We start from the raw sequence: 15325 nt of genomic DNA, 5'->3' as shown, positions 1-15325 counted from the left end.
TTCGTTGTGAGTTGGCAAGGTTTTACCCTGGGCAAGACAAAATCTCTCCCCAAACTCATGAAGCATCAGGTTACACCCTAGGGTTTTACCGATTTTTCGAAACACTTTTCCCCCCGAGTGTCAGGCACAGCGAACAAAACACTCTTACAAAGCTGTCGAGAGGCCTGGGCGCACACACGAGGGGTGAAACTGCAAGATTGGGCATTTCTAACAGAGATTAAGAACACTCACCTACCCAAAACACTTCTTTGCCTTTATGTGTTTAGTGATATTTTCTAGAAGTGCCTCAAAATCAGCATCATATCATCAGGTACGGGATCCTCCCCGGGCCTTTGTTAGTGATTTACTATTCGACAGCCTGCTGAAACGAGTGATTCGAAAGACTGGCAAAATGCAGTGTGGAGGAGGGGAATATTACTTTGTGATGTTGGGGGTCACATCTCTAAGAAAAGCACTTACTAACAAGAAAACATGGCAACTGGTAAAGAACAGATATGCGCTGTTTCACTAAGAAAAAAAACCAACCAACCTTACTCAAACCAGATTTCAGACCGTTGTCAAAGGTTTCCCTGAAATCCAGATTTCCCCCCCCCCCCAGCACACACCCATTTTATTCATCATGACATTGAAATATCTCCAAAGAATTAATTTTCTGGCATTTGTCTAAAACTTTTCATATACGGTCCCAAGCTTTTCACAATAGCGTTCACTTGCGTGCAACCCCCCCCCCCCAAAACCTTCAACCAAACACTTCGCCAAATGCAGTAAAAGTCTATTGTAGGGTCGGTATTCGGAAATTGTGAAGAAAATTTTAGATTACAGGTAAAAACCCCGCATTTACACAGGGCTTTCTACAGTTACAAAACTAAAATGTGAAAAGAACAGTCATAGCTTTCTAATTGCTGGCAGGACCGAGATACCGGCACCATCTGACACCTCCACCAGCACCTACCTGTTTTCTTGACTTTTGAGTTACTATCTTCAAAAAGCAACTCTTTCAAGCCTCCTCTCTTTTCCTGACTTTTTCAGATGGTTCCTAAAACTGCATCTTCTCCAACTAAACACATTGTTTCTAATCAAAGGCCTAATGCAATAAAGATGACATGAAAAAAGGTTGTACAATATGAATCATCTTAAACTTTTCAATAATAAATGCAAGAACAGAATGCAAAGATCGGAAGGGTGAGGAAGATCGAAAGATACACAAACACATCCCAGAAGCATGCAAAGAGGCAAATGAAAAATGGCTAGAACAAAGAGGCCTTGAAATAGAAGAACATGAAGTCAGACACAACCACAAAAGAAACCATAGAAAGACCGTGAATCAAATAAGTTAAGGAAAGGAAGTTACGAAGAGGAACAAACTCTATCAAAATTAATGAGTCAGAGTATGCTACAAAGCAAACAGCATCCTGGGAAGAAGGATGGAATACGTGAAGGAGCGTCTGATCCTGAAAAACTGGAAAATATAGAGATTGAAATTGGAGAAGAAAAACCACCGGCTATTACAATGCGGAAACTAGGCAGAGCGCTAAAAAAATATAAAGCAAGGTCAAGAAGCTGGGGAGGAATATATTGCGGTTGAAATGCTACAATCCCTGTGTCACGGACTCACAGATCGTGCCCACTCTTGGCCCCGTGTGGGGTGTCCCTTTCAGTGCGACAGCCCTTCTCGGGGGTCCACTCTCTCTCGGGGTCAGGCCCCTCCACCTCCTGGAGCCGCACCTCTGAGCCTTAGCACGTCTGTCTCTGCCGTGGGCCCCCTCAGGGAGTCCCTTCACTCTGGACCCCCGGGGCCTCCACCCCTGAAGGGGTTGATGCAATCCTGTTCTCTAGCCCGGAGTGACTCTCAGCCAGCATAAAACAGGAGGGTTTATTGAGAGTTGAACACAGCCCAGGAAACTCTCAGGGTCTCAGGCCTGGCCTCCCTCAGCCCAGCACATCCCAGTCTCTCTGCATCCAGGTGGGCTCTGCCTGCTCCCCCTCTCCAGCCCAGAGCCCGCCTGCTCCCCGCTGGGCATCTGAGATCACCGGCCCCAGGCCCCGCCTCTGTCCATTGTCTTCTCTCCAGGTAAACAGGGTCGTAAACCGGGGCCTCCGCTCCTCGCTTCTGTCCTCTGGCTGGAACCGGCTGGTTAGGTCACTGGGTCCTCTCTCTGCAGCCCATTGTCCTCCCACTGGCCAGAACCGGCTGCGTCTCCTCAGCTGGGCCTCCGGGTCACCAGGTCGCCAGGTCACCGGTTGCTGGGGTATCCATCCTCCAGGCCATCAGCTGGGTCCCCACGTCCTCTCTCCGGTCCTCTGCAAAACAAACTCTCTCTCCCCTCACCTCGTTAAACCAGTAACACCCAGGGAAACTGAGTCCCACCCCCTCCGCATGCAAACCATTGAAAACTCCACAGAAAACAAGAAAACCCCCCACTTCATCACACCCTGAAGGACGATCCAAATTCTTACCTGCTCAAACTTCTCAATCAGATATACACACCAGGAGAACTTCTGGAGGACTCCAAGAGGTCAATCTCTATTCCTCACCAAAGGTTGATAATGCTAGAAACTGTGAAGAACGTTGAACTGTAAACCCAAGAAGCCAGCCGTATACTCACAGATCTGTGGAAAACTGTTGGCACATGGACACGTCTTGAGACAAGAATTAGCAGAAGTCAGATGGGTTTCGACCAGGAGTGAGTACGAGGGAGGCAGTTTTTGCCGCTAGGGTCTTATGTTAGCATGGGAAAGAAGAACTTTGTAAATAGACTATTGAAAGCGATTTGGCAACATCCAACATAACAAGATGATACATATCCTTGAAGAATGTAGGATTGACTTCCAAGATCTGTAATTAGTAACAAGCTCATTCTGGGGACAGAAAGCAGCAATCCGAATGAAGTATGAACTGCGTATTGGAGCATTACAGAGGTAAATGCCATGGTTGCATTGTATAATTCCAACTATTTAGCATATACATAGAAGTTAGAATAAGGGAATGTTTAGAAGACACCAACCAGGGCATACAGGTCAATAGCGTAGACATCAACAACATAAGACACACTACGGAACCAATTCATATCACTTTGAGGAACTTCAGAACATGCTCACTTTTGGGAGCGATGGCAGCAAGAAATATGGAAAGACGATTAACGATGGGAAGACAAAAAATATGGTAATATGTAAAGGCGATAATGCACATGGAAGGCAACACCTGTATCTTGACAGTCAAATGGTGAAACAAATGAATAGTTTCCCCTATTTAAGGAGTCTAATAACATCCGACTGAAGAGGGGAGGAAGAAACCAGGAGAAGGACACAGCTTGCAAAAAATGCATCCAACAACTTCCCACGACTTCTGTGTCGTTAAAAGTTAAAACGACACATCTACACTAGATTGCTGCAGTGCTACAAGTGGTCAGTCCTGTTGTACCAAAGAGAATAACGTCTTTCTGTGGACACGTAGCTCGGTGATTGCAGATCAGCTCAATTCAAGGACACAGACAGTCCGGCAAGATGTCAGGCAAACCAGGAAGAGATAGAAGGAGAGCCAGCTAGGTTGGAACCGTCAGCAGATGGGCTGGTCTCCAAGGCAGAGGGGAAGTTTTATACCTCTGTCCCAATGGTGGAAGAGACCGTACCATGCTGACAGGTGGCTGCATTGGCTTTATCCCTGCCTCCATGTGGTACCTAGCAGAGGGTGAGAAGATTCGTCCCCCTGATCCCACAGCTATCAACGGGTTTGTTACCGTCCTCCAAAGCAAAACATACAAAGGGATAAGGTGCAAACCGTTCAAGGATTTATTGAATCAAGGTAAGTGTAGCGAGGCGGTGTGGTTCCCCGCCGCCCTGGAGAGGGACGAGTCTCCAGGAATCAGATAGACATCCAAGAATGAAACTTAAGGGATGGCAGAAAACTTGGTTCACGCCAGGTGAAGAGAAATCTTGGGATCCTTCCTTAGAGAAATTCTAGTTGTGCTCCAGCTTCCACCCACTTGACTCCCCTCCCCTCCCAGAGCCAAGGATAGGACCCAGGAGACCTGCCTCCTGGCCCCACTACTCTAACCACTAGGTCCCAGTCCCCGCCGGGAGCTGGGAGTAGAATCCAAGATGCCTCGTTTAATCCAACATTCCCCTAGCAGGCCAGGAATAGAAGCTACGTTACTTTGGGCATCTGGTTCATGGCAGGTCTCTGACCTTTTAAACTCCAACTTTCAATTGAAGCTTTTCTTGCAATTATGTTTTTCTAAAGAATATTGGGGCTTGTTGAAAAAATTCTCCACCTTTTTTCCCCCAACCAAACCAGAAACCAATTTTGGGGGGAGGGGGATGGAGGGACGTGGAAAAGAAAATAATTGGGGGAGGAAATGAGAAACATGGACAACATTTTTGAGGAATATTTTGGTGAAACTTTTTGGGTTAAAAAAACCGAAAGGCAAAGAAAAGGGATCTCCTTCTCAAAAACAACGCCTCGTTCCTCTAAAACAAATAACGAAAGCTGTTTCCCCCCCCTCCCTTTTTGCGACTTTAAGCCAACAGATGCAATTCTTGGTCAGAGTTTCCAGGAATTTGCATAAACGAGCATTTGGCAAGTGCTCCGACTTCTGCATTCATGGTTGGATCTTCCCGAAAATCCGTATGCCCGTAAAGGAGCCAGAGAAGAGCTAGTGAAGCAGAGTTGGCGTGATTTGGAGGGGGGATTCCTGAGATACAGCCTCTCCACCATTAAAAGTAGTGTGTGGCTTGGTGCCACTTCAGAGGAAGCCACATATTGTGTATTGAGGAGTGTGTTTGAAATGATAAGTGACTTAAGAATGGGGGTGGGGTGGTTTCCTGTCCTGCCGCCAAAGAGCTCAGAACGGAAGCGTAGGACCAGAGGCAGTATGCAAAAAGCCAGCCGAGAACAAAGAGGCTGAGTTCTCTCTCTTGTTTTTGGTTCTTCCATGTATTTTTCCTAGATTCTCAGAACAAAGTCATTTAAGACAGCAGCCTTCCAGCTGGAGTATTTGCGGTTTGTCTCTGACTGCTCCAGGTGGACGCTGCGAACATACCAGCCACGAAGGTCTCAGTGATGTGGTTACCCCAGAACTGTGGAAATAGATCTGAGGAGCCACCCACCCTATCAACTGGATGTGGCTTGTGCAATCTCTCTTCTTATCTCGTTTCAGCACAACTGTGATCAATCCCCTGGCCGCAGATTTGGTTGCATCACAGACCACAGTGCCGATCTACTGCTTCCCCCTGACCATGGAGGCTTCTCTTGCCGTCTGCATCCTCGCTGCTCTCCTGGCTACGGGTGAGTGGGGTCTGTTCCTACAGGGGCTGATTTCCTAACTTCTCCAACGGCCCAATGGCCCAGAGCTGCCTGCCAGGTGAAACTGTTAACGCACGTAACCGAAAAGCAGCCATAGGATAACGGGGGCTGAGCTGGGGGCGTCTGAGTGACAACGTCCATGGAGGAGAGGGCTGGAAGTTACCAAGTCCCCGTGACAGCGAGTGAAACAATGGTGGAAATGGGAGGAAATATTTATTCTTTAAATCACTCGAACCGTGTTGTGACTGGGCACGTTTCAGAGCTGCGGAGGACAAGGACATTTTGAACAGGGACAAGGACATTCTTGTCTGTTGTCTGACAGGAAGCAGATCAAAACTTCCGTAAAAAGAGCTCAAGGTTATTTGAAGGGCATTTATATGTGATCCCCAGCTGGTGTCAGCGGGACCCAGCTGCACTGGAGTGGGGGGGCCAGGGCCCAGACGGTGTCAGGGGGGTGCAGCTGCACTGGAGTCAGTGGGGCCAGGGTCCAGCCGGTGTCAGGAGGCCCCAGCTGCACTGGAGTCAGTGGGGCAGGGCCCAGTTGGTGTCAGGGGGGCGCAGCTGCACTGGAATCGATGGCAGGTGTGACTTGGCCCTTGCTGCACCGCACCGGAGAGCGACACCAGCTCACACCCGCTGGGGATCTCTCTGGGGTTTGTGAGGTGGGAAAAACCGCTGGGGAAATGAAATCTGCAGCAAAATCCAGGGAGACGCAGCCACAGAGCAGCGTGAAATGTCTGTAGCCAACTGGGACCATCGACAAAGCTGGGGCAGCGCATTGATGAGGGATGAGGGACACCAGGGCGCTGTACTCGGAGCTTCCCCACAGAGTAGGGTGACCAGATAGCAAGGGTGAGAAATCAGGACAGGGGGTGGGGGGTAATTGGCACCTATATAAGATAAAGCCCCAAATATCGGGACTGTCCCTATAAAATTGGGACCTCTGGTCGCCCTACCACATTGCCCAGGGGAAGGTGAGGGAGGGACAAATCCAGGTGGCTCATGTTCTCTCTCCATCCCCAGGGGCCTGTCTGCAGTGTGAGGTTTGCGATGAACCAGGAACCAGCTGCTCGGGCGACCTACAGACCTGCGATGTTGGGCAAGACACTTGTGGCATTGCTTGGACAGACTCCACATGGGGTAGGTGAGAGGGGCCGTAACCAACCTGGGTCAGAGAACAGGCTGGGGAGCTAGGACGCCTGGGTCCTATTCCAGTCCCAACTCTGGGAAGGGCGTGGGGTGGGTGGGTCTGAGCAGTGGTTAAGGAGCCAGGACACCTGGGTTCTATGTTAGACCCTGTGGGCTAGCTCCCCAACGGGGCCTTTCCCCTCTCCCCTTCTACAGTCGGGCCTGACCCCCTGGCTCCTGATGGGTCTCTCTCAGTCTCCCACATCCATGAGGCGTGTCTAACCCACTGGGCTCTTGAGTATATGGGGGGCACCCTTCCACCTCCTCCCGTGGCTGGGCTTTGTGCAGGGCCCAATCTGGTAGGGGCGCTCCGAGGGCATCCCCTGAATCAGGCTCCGCAGGGGAACACCTAGTCTGTGAATCCCCTTGCGGCTAAGGGGTGAGCGGGACACACGGCGTTGGGATTTCAGCGGCCCTGCATGTACCCTCGGTGGGAACTTTGACGACGAAAGGACTTTATGGGCAGGAGATTCGGGGCCGGGGAGCTGGAGGATCTAAATGCTGGATGTAGGTGCTGGACTCGCTTATCTAGCCCTGTGGGACCTTGGGTAAGTTGCTTCCCCACCCTGAGCCTCAGTTTCCCCATGGGTAGAGGAAGGCTAATGGCACCTGGGTGTCGTTGTGAAGAGGGCGTTGATGGGATGGGAGTGGAAGGGGAATAAATCTCTGTCTTCTCCTCCTATGCAGTGGGAAGCAAGACTCAGACAGTTATCAAAAAGTGTGTGTCCTCCGACCTGTGTAAAGCCAGCCCCTTCTCTGCAAATTTTGGTGATGCAATGACAAGGACAAGCTTCAAATGCTGCATGGGAAATGCCTGCAGAACCAATATTACAGGTACTTCTCCCCATCTCTGCATCTCCTCCTCCATCCCACAGCACCTCCCACTGCCTGGAACCCACCCCAAGTTAGCTTCCTGAGACTGGTCCTCCGACCCTGCAGGGGGCGCCCCATTGAATAACACTGCGCCCATGTGCAGGTGGAGTTTATTGGGCTGGGCTCTAGGCTGCCTCCAGGTGTGAACCCAGCTGACCCCACCCGGGGCGGGGTCCAGGGCTCCCTGCTGCAATCCTCTCCCCTGCCCCTGCTGCCCCCGGTGTCCCCAGAGCTACAGCTCCCCCTGCAGGGGGCACCCAGGGCTGAGCTGTGCCGCCCCCAGCTGCTCTCCCTGCCCTGACGCCGCCTGGGGCGCGTCCCCCGAGCTGACTGTGTTTGCTCCGCTTCTTCCCAGTGCCCCCGGCTGACACCAAACCCAACGGCCGGCGCTGCCCTGGCTGCTACGCGGTGAACGCTGATCATTGCAATGAGCAAACCATAAATTGTACTGGATCCGAGACCCAGTGTATTGATGCCACCGCGACCATAATAATTGGTAACTTCTGTTCATTCATTCTGGGGTTATTTTTCCTTTGTTGTTTCTCGCCCACCCCCTGTAGGTGTGCAGTGAGTCACTCTTTGGCGTCACTAAGTGAAGGGTATTGGCTGCAGATCAGGACGCCTGGGTCCTATTCCTAGCACTGGGCTTAGGTGCGACCTTGGGCCAGTGTCTCCCCCTCCCTGTGCGTCTGGTTCTCCTCCCATCCGTTTCCTGTGTCGAGTTTAGTCTCTAAGCTACTCGTGATAGGGACTGGCTTAGTCTTGGCGGCCCCCGTTGTGCCAGGCGCTGCACAGACCTTAGATGGAGATTGGGGTCCCCTCTTGTGCCTGATGCTAAAGGACTCCTGGTGAGATACAGTCCTTGCCCCCAAAAGCCTGCAATCTAAACAGGCAAAAGAAGGATCGTTCTCCCCATTTAAAAAATGGGGAAACTGGAACAGTTTGTGCCATGACTTGCCTAAATTCTCACAGGGAGGCTGTGGCAGTCCCATAATGGTGCCTTAAGTCGCTACAAAGCCACCCTTCTTAGAGATCCCACTTCTGCCACCAGCACTGAGCTGCTGCTGCTAGATGAGCTGGCGAGGGCTATAACTGGCCTGACCCAATCCGGGTACTGACGGTGGTCTCTAGATCGGGGCTGTGAGTGATTTGTTCACGGACACACCGCGAGCCTGCGTCAGAGCGCAGGAGAAAGGGAATCCATGTAGGCCCAGACAGGCTGGGGGTGAGCAGAGCAGATGGGGAGATGTAGGCTGTGGGGCATCCTGGTGGGGCACTGGGGGGGGGGGTGTTGTGTCTTAATCCAGCTTGAATAGCCTGACAAAAATTGCCTCCTTCCCCCTCCCCCCCCCCACAGATGGACATGAAAAGCAGACTGTCATGAAGGGTTGCGCTTCCGAGTCCATCTGCATCATGGCACAAGTGGCTTCGCAGATGTTCACAGATATCAGTGTAGATCTAACTGAGGTCGAATGCACAGAGGCCTCCGGCGCGGCGAGCATGGCTCTGGGACCAGCTGGGCGCCTCCTCCCAGCCCTCGCGGGGCTTCTCCTGCTAAAGCTTCTCTCCTGATTCCCCACCTGGGGCAATGGCCACACCGCACTGAAATCCACCCTGCAGCCTGCATTAGCTGCTCTCCCCCACAGGGGTTCTCGGCTCTCAGATGGACTCACGTCCCCTTGATAGTGTTGCACTGAATAAAACAAACCTGAGACCAAACTCTTTGGATTTATGTCTCTGTTTATTTCAATGAGGAAAAATTTAATTCTCGTGAGTGGGGATGTGAAAAGCCAGGTAAGACGAGAAGCGCGACCACACCGGGTCAGGTGAATGGTGCAGCTAGTCCAGCGTCCTATGTCCGACAGGGGCACACCCAGAACTTCACGGGCAGTGCCCAGAACGTGGTGATATTGGGGAGACCCAGCCCTGTCTTCCCCTCACGGCTTCTGGCAGTCAGACGTTTAGGGACACCCAGAGCATGGCGTTGTGTCCCTGCCCATCTTGGCTAATTGCCATTTATGGCCTTATTCCAGGAACTTATGTAATTCTCTTTTGAACCCACTTATCCTGTTGCCCATCCCCATATCCCCTGGCAATGAGTTCCACGGGTTAATCGTGCAATGTGCAGAAGGGTACCGCCCCTTGTATGTATTAAACCTGCCGCCTGTTTGTTTCTTTGGGTGACTCCTGGGTTTTGATGCTGTGGGACAGGGGAAATAGCAGTTCTCTACTCACTTTTCTCCACCCCATAGCATGATTTTCTAGCCCTCTGTCGCATCTGTCGTGAGGTGGTGTGGCCCCCCTCTGACCCAGAGGGGGGAATCACCCTCTGTGCCCAGGTGGGTGGAGCCAGATCCGCCTTGCCCCTCCCACCGGCAGTGGGTCAGCAGAACAGGAAGTCTGGCTGTCGCACTGCCGGAAGCACAGTCGGCGTCTTGTGGCTGGATTCCCAGCTGACTCAGTGGCGGCTTCTCCACCACTGCTGGGGCCCTGGGTCGGGTCCTGGTGGAGTTGGGTGGGCCCGGGCCCCCCCTGCCACCCCACCACGGGGTGGCAGCCTCCCCTCTCCAGGTCAAGAGGCCTGGGTGTGTCGGCCACCCGCAGGAGCTAGGACGCCTGACTTCGGTGTTTGCTCTGCCCCTGCTTAACGGGCCCAGGGACTATAGACAGTTGGCTGCTCTGCCCCCGGCCTGAGGACCAGAGCATAGGGACTCCTGGGAGGCCCTGCTCCTGCCTCGGGGCTGGAGTCTGTTCCCTGTTTGGGGGCCCAACCCCGTTAGACCGGTCGGGATGCTAACTCCTAGTATGCTAATTACCCTCTGATACTAGGTGGTGGTCCCGCCGGTGTAGTGGGGCGGTGTGGCCTCCCTCCGACTCAGAGGGGGAGGGACGATAACCACACGACTACACCCCCCTGACCCGTCTCTTTGCCAAGAGATCTTTTTAGTCTTGCCTCATATGGGAGCTGTTCCGTACCCTAAGATTAGGCTCAGGAAGACCCCAGTGGGGAAAGCAGGTACCACAAGCTGGGGGTTACACAGCCCAGGAGAATGTCAGTTCAACCTCCAACGGGGACTGGGAGCCAGGACTCCTGGGTTCTCTCCCCAGCTCTGGGAGGGGAGTGGGGTGTATTGGGTTAGGGGAGAGGGGGTTGGGAGTCAGGACTCCTGGGTTCCGTACAGAAAGATCTGGGGGTCTGGTAGCTGTCACCCCTCCCCCTCCCCGCAGCACAGTGCCCACAGCCCGGCTGCTGCATCCGACCACAGTGAGGCCCAGCCCAGGGTGCGAGCCAGCTCTCATTTCCCATTTCCCCAACAGCACCGCAGGTGGCAGCATTTTGAAAGTGAAGTGGAGTGGGTGGGGGGCTGCGGCTACACTTCAAAGGGGAATCGGGGCTGTTGGGTTCTCTCCCTGGTGCGGGGAGGGGAGTGCGGGCCAATGGCTGTGACGGGGGACCCCTGTGGAGCAGCACGGTGCCCACCGACCTCGCCCAGATGCTGTTCAGGAACAAGCCCTCACCTCTACTTCCCTGTCTGCACGATCCAGGGCTTTGGGCATCTGCTAACCACTGTTGACCCACGGTGGGAAAACCCCTATCCTGGGAACAGGGCTGGACAGATGCCAGCGGCTCTGAGAACACCAACGCCTCCAAATGAACCCTGCAGAGCAGCAAGATCAGGGGTTTTGCTGAGGCAGTTCCCATTTTCCCGCCCGAGTGGCTACTTAAAGTTCAGCCGCGGTTAATGTTGGACCGGGTGGAATTGCAAAGCCCCCTGCTCCCGTACTGGAGACGTGACTTTCCCTGTCTCCAATGGATGTTCTTGGATGTCTTTGGCCATGACCCGGCAGGTCAGCTCTTTGCCCCACCCTTAGCAGGGAACCTGGGCAGAGCAGAGCGTGGCGGGGATGAGCTCCCAGCCCAACGAGGAGTGAATCACAAGCTAAGCTGTATGGGGGTGTGAACCTGACCTGGAGTTTTTGGAGCGTTGTTTGAGGAAGCGTTTTTTTGGGGGTGCGGGGGAGGTAGAACAGACACGGGGCCACTCGAAGGCAGGGATAAAGCCAACTCAACAGCCTGCCAGCATGATACGGTCTCTTCCACCGTTGGGACAGAGGTGTAAAACTTCCCCTCTGCTTTGGAGACCAGTTCATCTGGTGATGGTTCCGACCTAGCTGAATCTGCTTCCACCTCTTCCTGGTTTGCCTGCTGTCCTGCCAGATCGTGGGTGTCCTTGAGTGGAGTTGCTCAGGGATCAGTGAACGACGTGTCCCCAGAAAGCTGTTATTCTCTTACCAAGAGTCTCAACTGATTGTGCTGTTGTAGAATTCATCCTCCTCATCACCCCGTCGGTCATAGTTTTGGTTATCCAGCTAATTTTTATCCTTCTTCTGCAATGCCGAAACTCAAACTCTGGCGTCATCTCTTAGTGTTCTTTCTAAGGACGTCTGGACAGGAGAGCTGACCACATGCAGCACTGCAGCGCAGATGTGGCCCTTTTAACTTTAGATGACACAGAAGTCGCAGGAAGTTGTTGGATGCAGTTTTTGCAAGCTGTGTCCTTCTCCTGGTTTCTTCCTCACCTCTTCAGTCGGATGTTATTAGACTCCCTAAATAGGGGAAACTATTCATTTGTTTCACCACTTGAGCATCAAGATACAGTGTTGCCTTCCATGTGCATTTTACGTATTTCCATACTTTTTGTCTTCCTATCATAGAATCATAGAAGATTAGGGTTGGAAGAGACCTCCAGAGATCATCTAGTCCAACCCCCTGCTCAAAGCAGGACCAACCCCAATTAAATCATCCCAGCCAGGGCTTTGTCAAGCCTGACCTTAAAAACCTCTAAGGATGGCGATTCCATCACCTCCCTAGGGAACCCATTCCAGTGCTTCACCACCCTCCTAGTGAAATAGTGTTTCCTAATATCCAACCTAAACCTCCCCCACTGCAACTTGAGACCATTACTCCTTGTTTTGTCACCTGCTACCACTGAGAACAATCTAGATCCAGCATCTTTGGAACCCCCCTTCAGGTAGTTGAAGGCTGCTATCAAATCCCCTCATTCTTCTCTTCTGAAGACGAAACAAGCCCCAGCCCCCTAATCATTTTCATTGCCCTCCGCTGGACTCTCTCCAATTTGTCCACATCCCTTCAGTAGTGGGGGGACCAAAACTGGACACAATACTCCAGGTGTGGCCTCACCAGTGCCGAACAGAGGGGAGTAATCACTTCCCTCGATCTGCTGGCAATGCTCCTACTAATGCAGCCCAATATGCCATTGGGCTTCTTGGCAACAAGGGCACACTGCTGACTCATATCCAGCTTCTTGTCCACTGTAATCCCCAGGTCCTTTTTTACAGAACTGCCACTTAGCCAGTTGATCCCCAGTCTGTAGCAGTGCATGGGATTCTTCCATCCTAAGTGCAGGACTCTGCACTTGTCCTTGTTGAACCTCATCAGATTTCTTTTGGCCCAATCCTCCAATTTGTCTAGGTCACTCTGGATCCTATCCCTACCCTCCAGCATATCTACCACTCCTCCCAGTTTAGTGTCATCTGCGAACTTGCTGAGGGTGCAATCCATCCCATCATCCATATCATTAATAAAGATGTTGAACAAAACTGGCCCCAGGACCGATCCCTGGGGCACACCACTTGATACCGGCTGCCAACTAGACATTGAGCCATTGACCACTACCCGTTGAGCCCGACGATCTAGCCAGCTTTCTATCCACCTTATAGTCCATTCATCCAATCCATACTTTTTTAATTTGCTGGCAAGAATACTGTGGGAGACCATATCAAAAGCTTTGCTAAAGTCAATTTATATCACGTCCCCTGCTTTGCCCGTATCCACAGAGCCAGTTATCTCCTCATAGATATCATCGTATCGTTAATCCTCATTCCATATTTCTTGCTGCCATTGCTCTCAAAAAGAAGCAGTGTGATGAATTGGTTCCTCGGCGTGTCTTACATTGTTGATGTCTGCGTTATTGACCTGCATGCCCTGGTCGGAGTCTTCTAAATGTTCCCTTATTCTAACTTCTACATATATGATAAATAGTTGCAATGCTACAATGCAACCATGGGGTTCACCTCTTTGATGCTGCAGTACGCAGTTCACACTTCGTTCGGATTGCTGCTCTCTGTCCCCAGAACAAGCCTGTTATTAATTACAGATCTTGGGAGTCAATCCTACATTCTTCAAGAATATGTATCATCTTGTCGTGTTGGAGCTTATGAAATCCCTTCCCATACTCTACAAAGTACTTCTTTCCCACGCTACCATAAGATCCTCAGGGCAAAAATTGCCTCTCTCATAGCCACTCCTGGGCGATACCTTGCTGGCTTCTGCTAATTCTTGTCTCAAGATGTGTCCATGTGCCAACAACTTTCCACAGATCTGTGAGTGTGCGGCTTCTTGGGTTTATAGTTGGATGTTCTTCACAGTCTCTAGCATTATCAACCTTCGGTAGAGGAATACAGATTGACCTCTTGCAGTCCTCCAGAAGTTCTCCTGGTGTGCATATCTGATTGAGAAGATCTGGCAGGTAAGTTTCTGAATTGTCCTTCAGGGATTGTAGCATTTCAACCACAATCCATTCCTCCCCAGTTACTTTACCTCGCTTTATACTTTTTAGCACTCTTTCTAGTTTCCACATTGTAATAGCCAGTGTTTTTTCTTCTCCAGTTTCAATGTCTCTATCTTCCAGTTTTTCAGGATAATCCAACATTCCTTCGTGTATTCAACCCATCTTCCTAGGATGCTGTTGGCTTTGTGGCATCCTCTGACTCATTAGTTTTGATAGAGTTTATTCCTTTTCTTAACTTCTCTATTTGTCTCATGGTTCTTTTTGTGGTTCAATGAATCTCTTTGTGGTTGTGTCTGATATTCTTTGATTCTAGCCATTTTTCATTTGCCTCTTCACATGCTTTTGGGATGTCTTTGTGTATCTTTCGATCTCCCTCACTCCTCCTATCATTGCAATCTGTTCTTGCATTTATTGTTGGGTGGTTTAGGATAAATAATTGTTGTAAAACTTCTTTGCGTGTCATTTTTTATTGCATTAGACCTTTGATTAGAAACCTCGTGTTTAGCAGAAGGCACTGGAGAAGATGCAGTTTTAGGAACCATTTAAAAAGGTCAGGAAAAGAGAGGAGGTTTGGCAGACATGATTTTTGAAGACAGTAGCTCAAAAGGCAAGAAAACAGGTAGGTGCTGGTGGAAATGTCAGAGGGTGCCGGTATCTCGGCCTTGCCAGCAGTTAGAAAGCTATGACTGCTCTTTTCAAATTTGATTTTTGTAATTGCCAAAAATAAAACCAGTTGTAACTGAGGGGGTTTTACCTTGTAATGGAAAATTTTCTTCACAATTTACAAATACTGAGCCTACAATGGGCTTAAACTGTCTTTGGCGAAGTGTTTGGTTGAGCATTTTGGTTGGTTGGGTTTTGCACGCTGTTCAATTTATTTCAGGAAACTTTGCAAGACAAGCGAATGCTATTGTGAAAGGATTGGGATCGTAAATCTTCTATACAGCATTATGTAATTCTTATTCCAGTCGATCTCTTCTTCTTTGGCTAAGGCAAAGCCGAACGGTTGACTTGAGAGGTGTGTGCCAGATGGTACAATTTGTGCAAAAGGCGTTATTCTAGTCTATATAGATTTTTATACCACGTCTATCACTGTAGTGTCTGAGTGTCTTCCAGAAGTCCTGCCACCCTGTCCCTGGTGTGACCAGTTACCCTATGCTGCCATCCCAATCCTTCCAAGGGGAGTTGGTTTCACTCATCCCTCTAACTCGATTTTCCATCAGGAAGGGAGGAGGATTTCTCAGCGTGCACAGACGCCCAAAAGGTGGGCAGGGCCGGCAAGGGGAATAGAATCTTATAGACTCTCCCAGGAGAGGTGTGCAAATCGAAGTTCTCATATTGCATCACAGCACATCCCTGAGCCCTTCTA

The 15325-nt window shown here is 50.8% G+C and overlaps 1 protein-coding gene across 1 annotated transcript in view; it reads left to right on the top strand.

Annotated features, from left to right (window-relative positions):
* Positions 1–9071, top strand: part of LOC117869899 — a 64069-nt gene extending 54998 nt beyond the window's left edge. The window contains exons 12-18 of the mRNA XM_034757002.1: positions 4521–4632; positions 4947–5050; positions 5157–5284; positions 6326–6442; positions 7178–7324; positions 7719–7859; positions 8721–9071. Coding sequence (XP_034612893.1) covers positions 4521–4632; positions 4947–5050; positions 5157–5284; positions 6326–6442; positions 7178–7324; positions 7719–7859; positions 8721–8935 — 964 coding nt within the window. The 3' untranslated portion in view covers positions 8936–9071. The remainder of the gene's footprint in view (positions 1–4520; positions 4633–4946; positions 5051–5156; positions 5285–6325; positions 6443–7177; positions 7325–7718; positions 7860–8720) is intronic.
* The last annotated feature ends 6254 nt before the right edge of the window (positions 9072–15325 follow it).

Source organism: Trachemys scripta, chromosome 24, assembly GCF_013100865.1.
Source record: "Trachemys scripta elegans isolate TJP31775 chromosome 24, CAS_Tse_1.0, whole genome shotgun sequence".
NCBI lineage: Eukaryota > Metazoa > Chordata > Testudines > Emydidae > Trachemys > Trachemys scripta.
The sequence above is the reverse complement of the archived record's forward strand: the minus strand, read 5'-3'. Positions and strand labels throughout refer to the sequence as shown.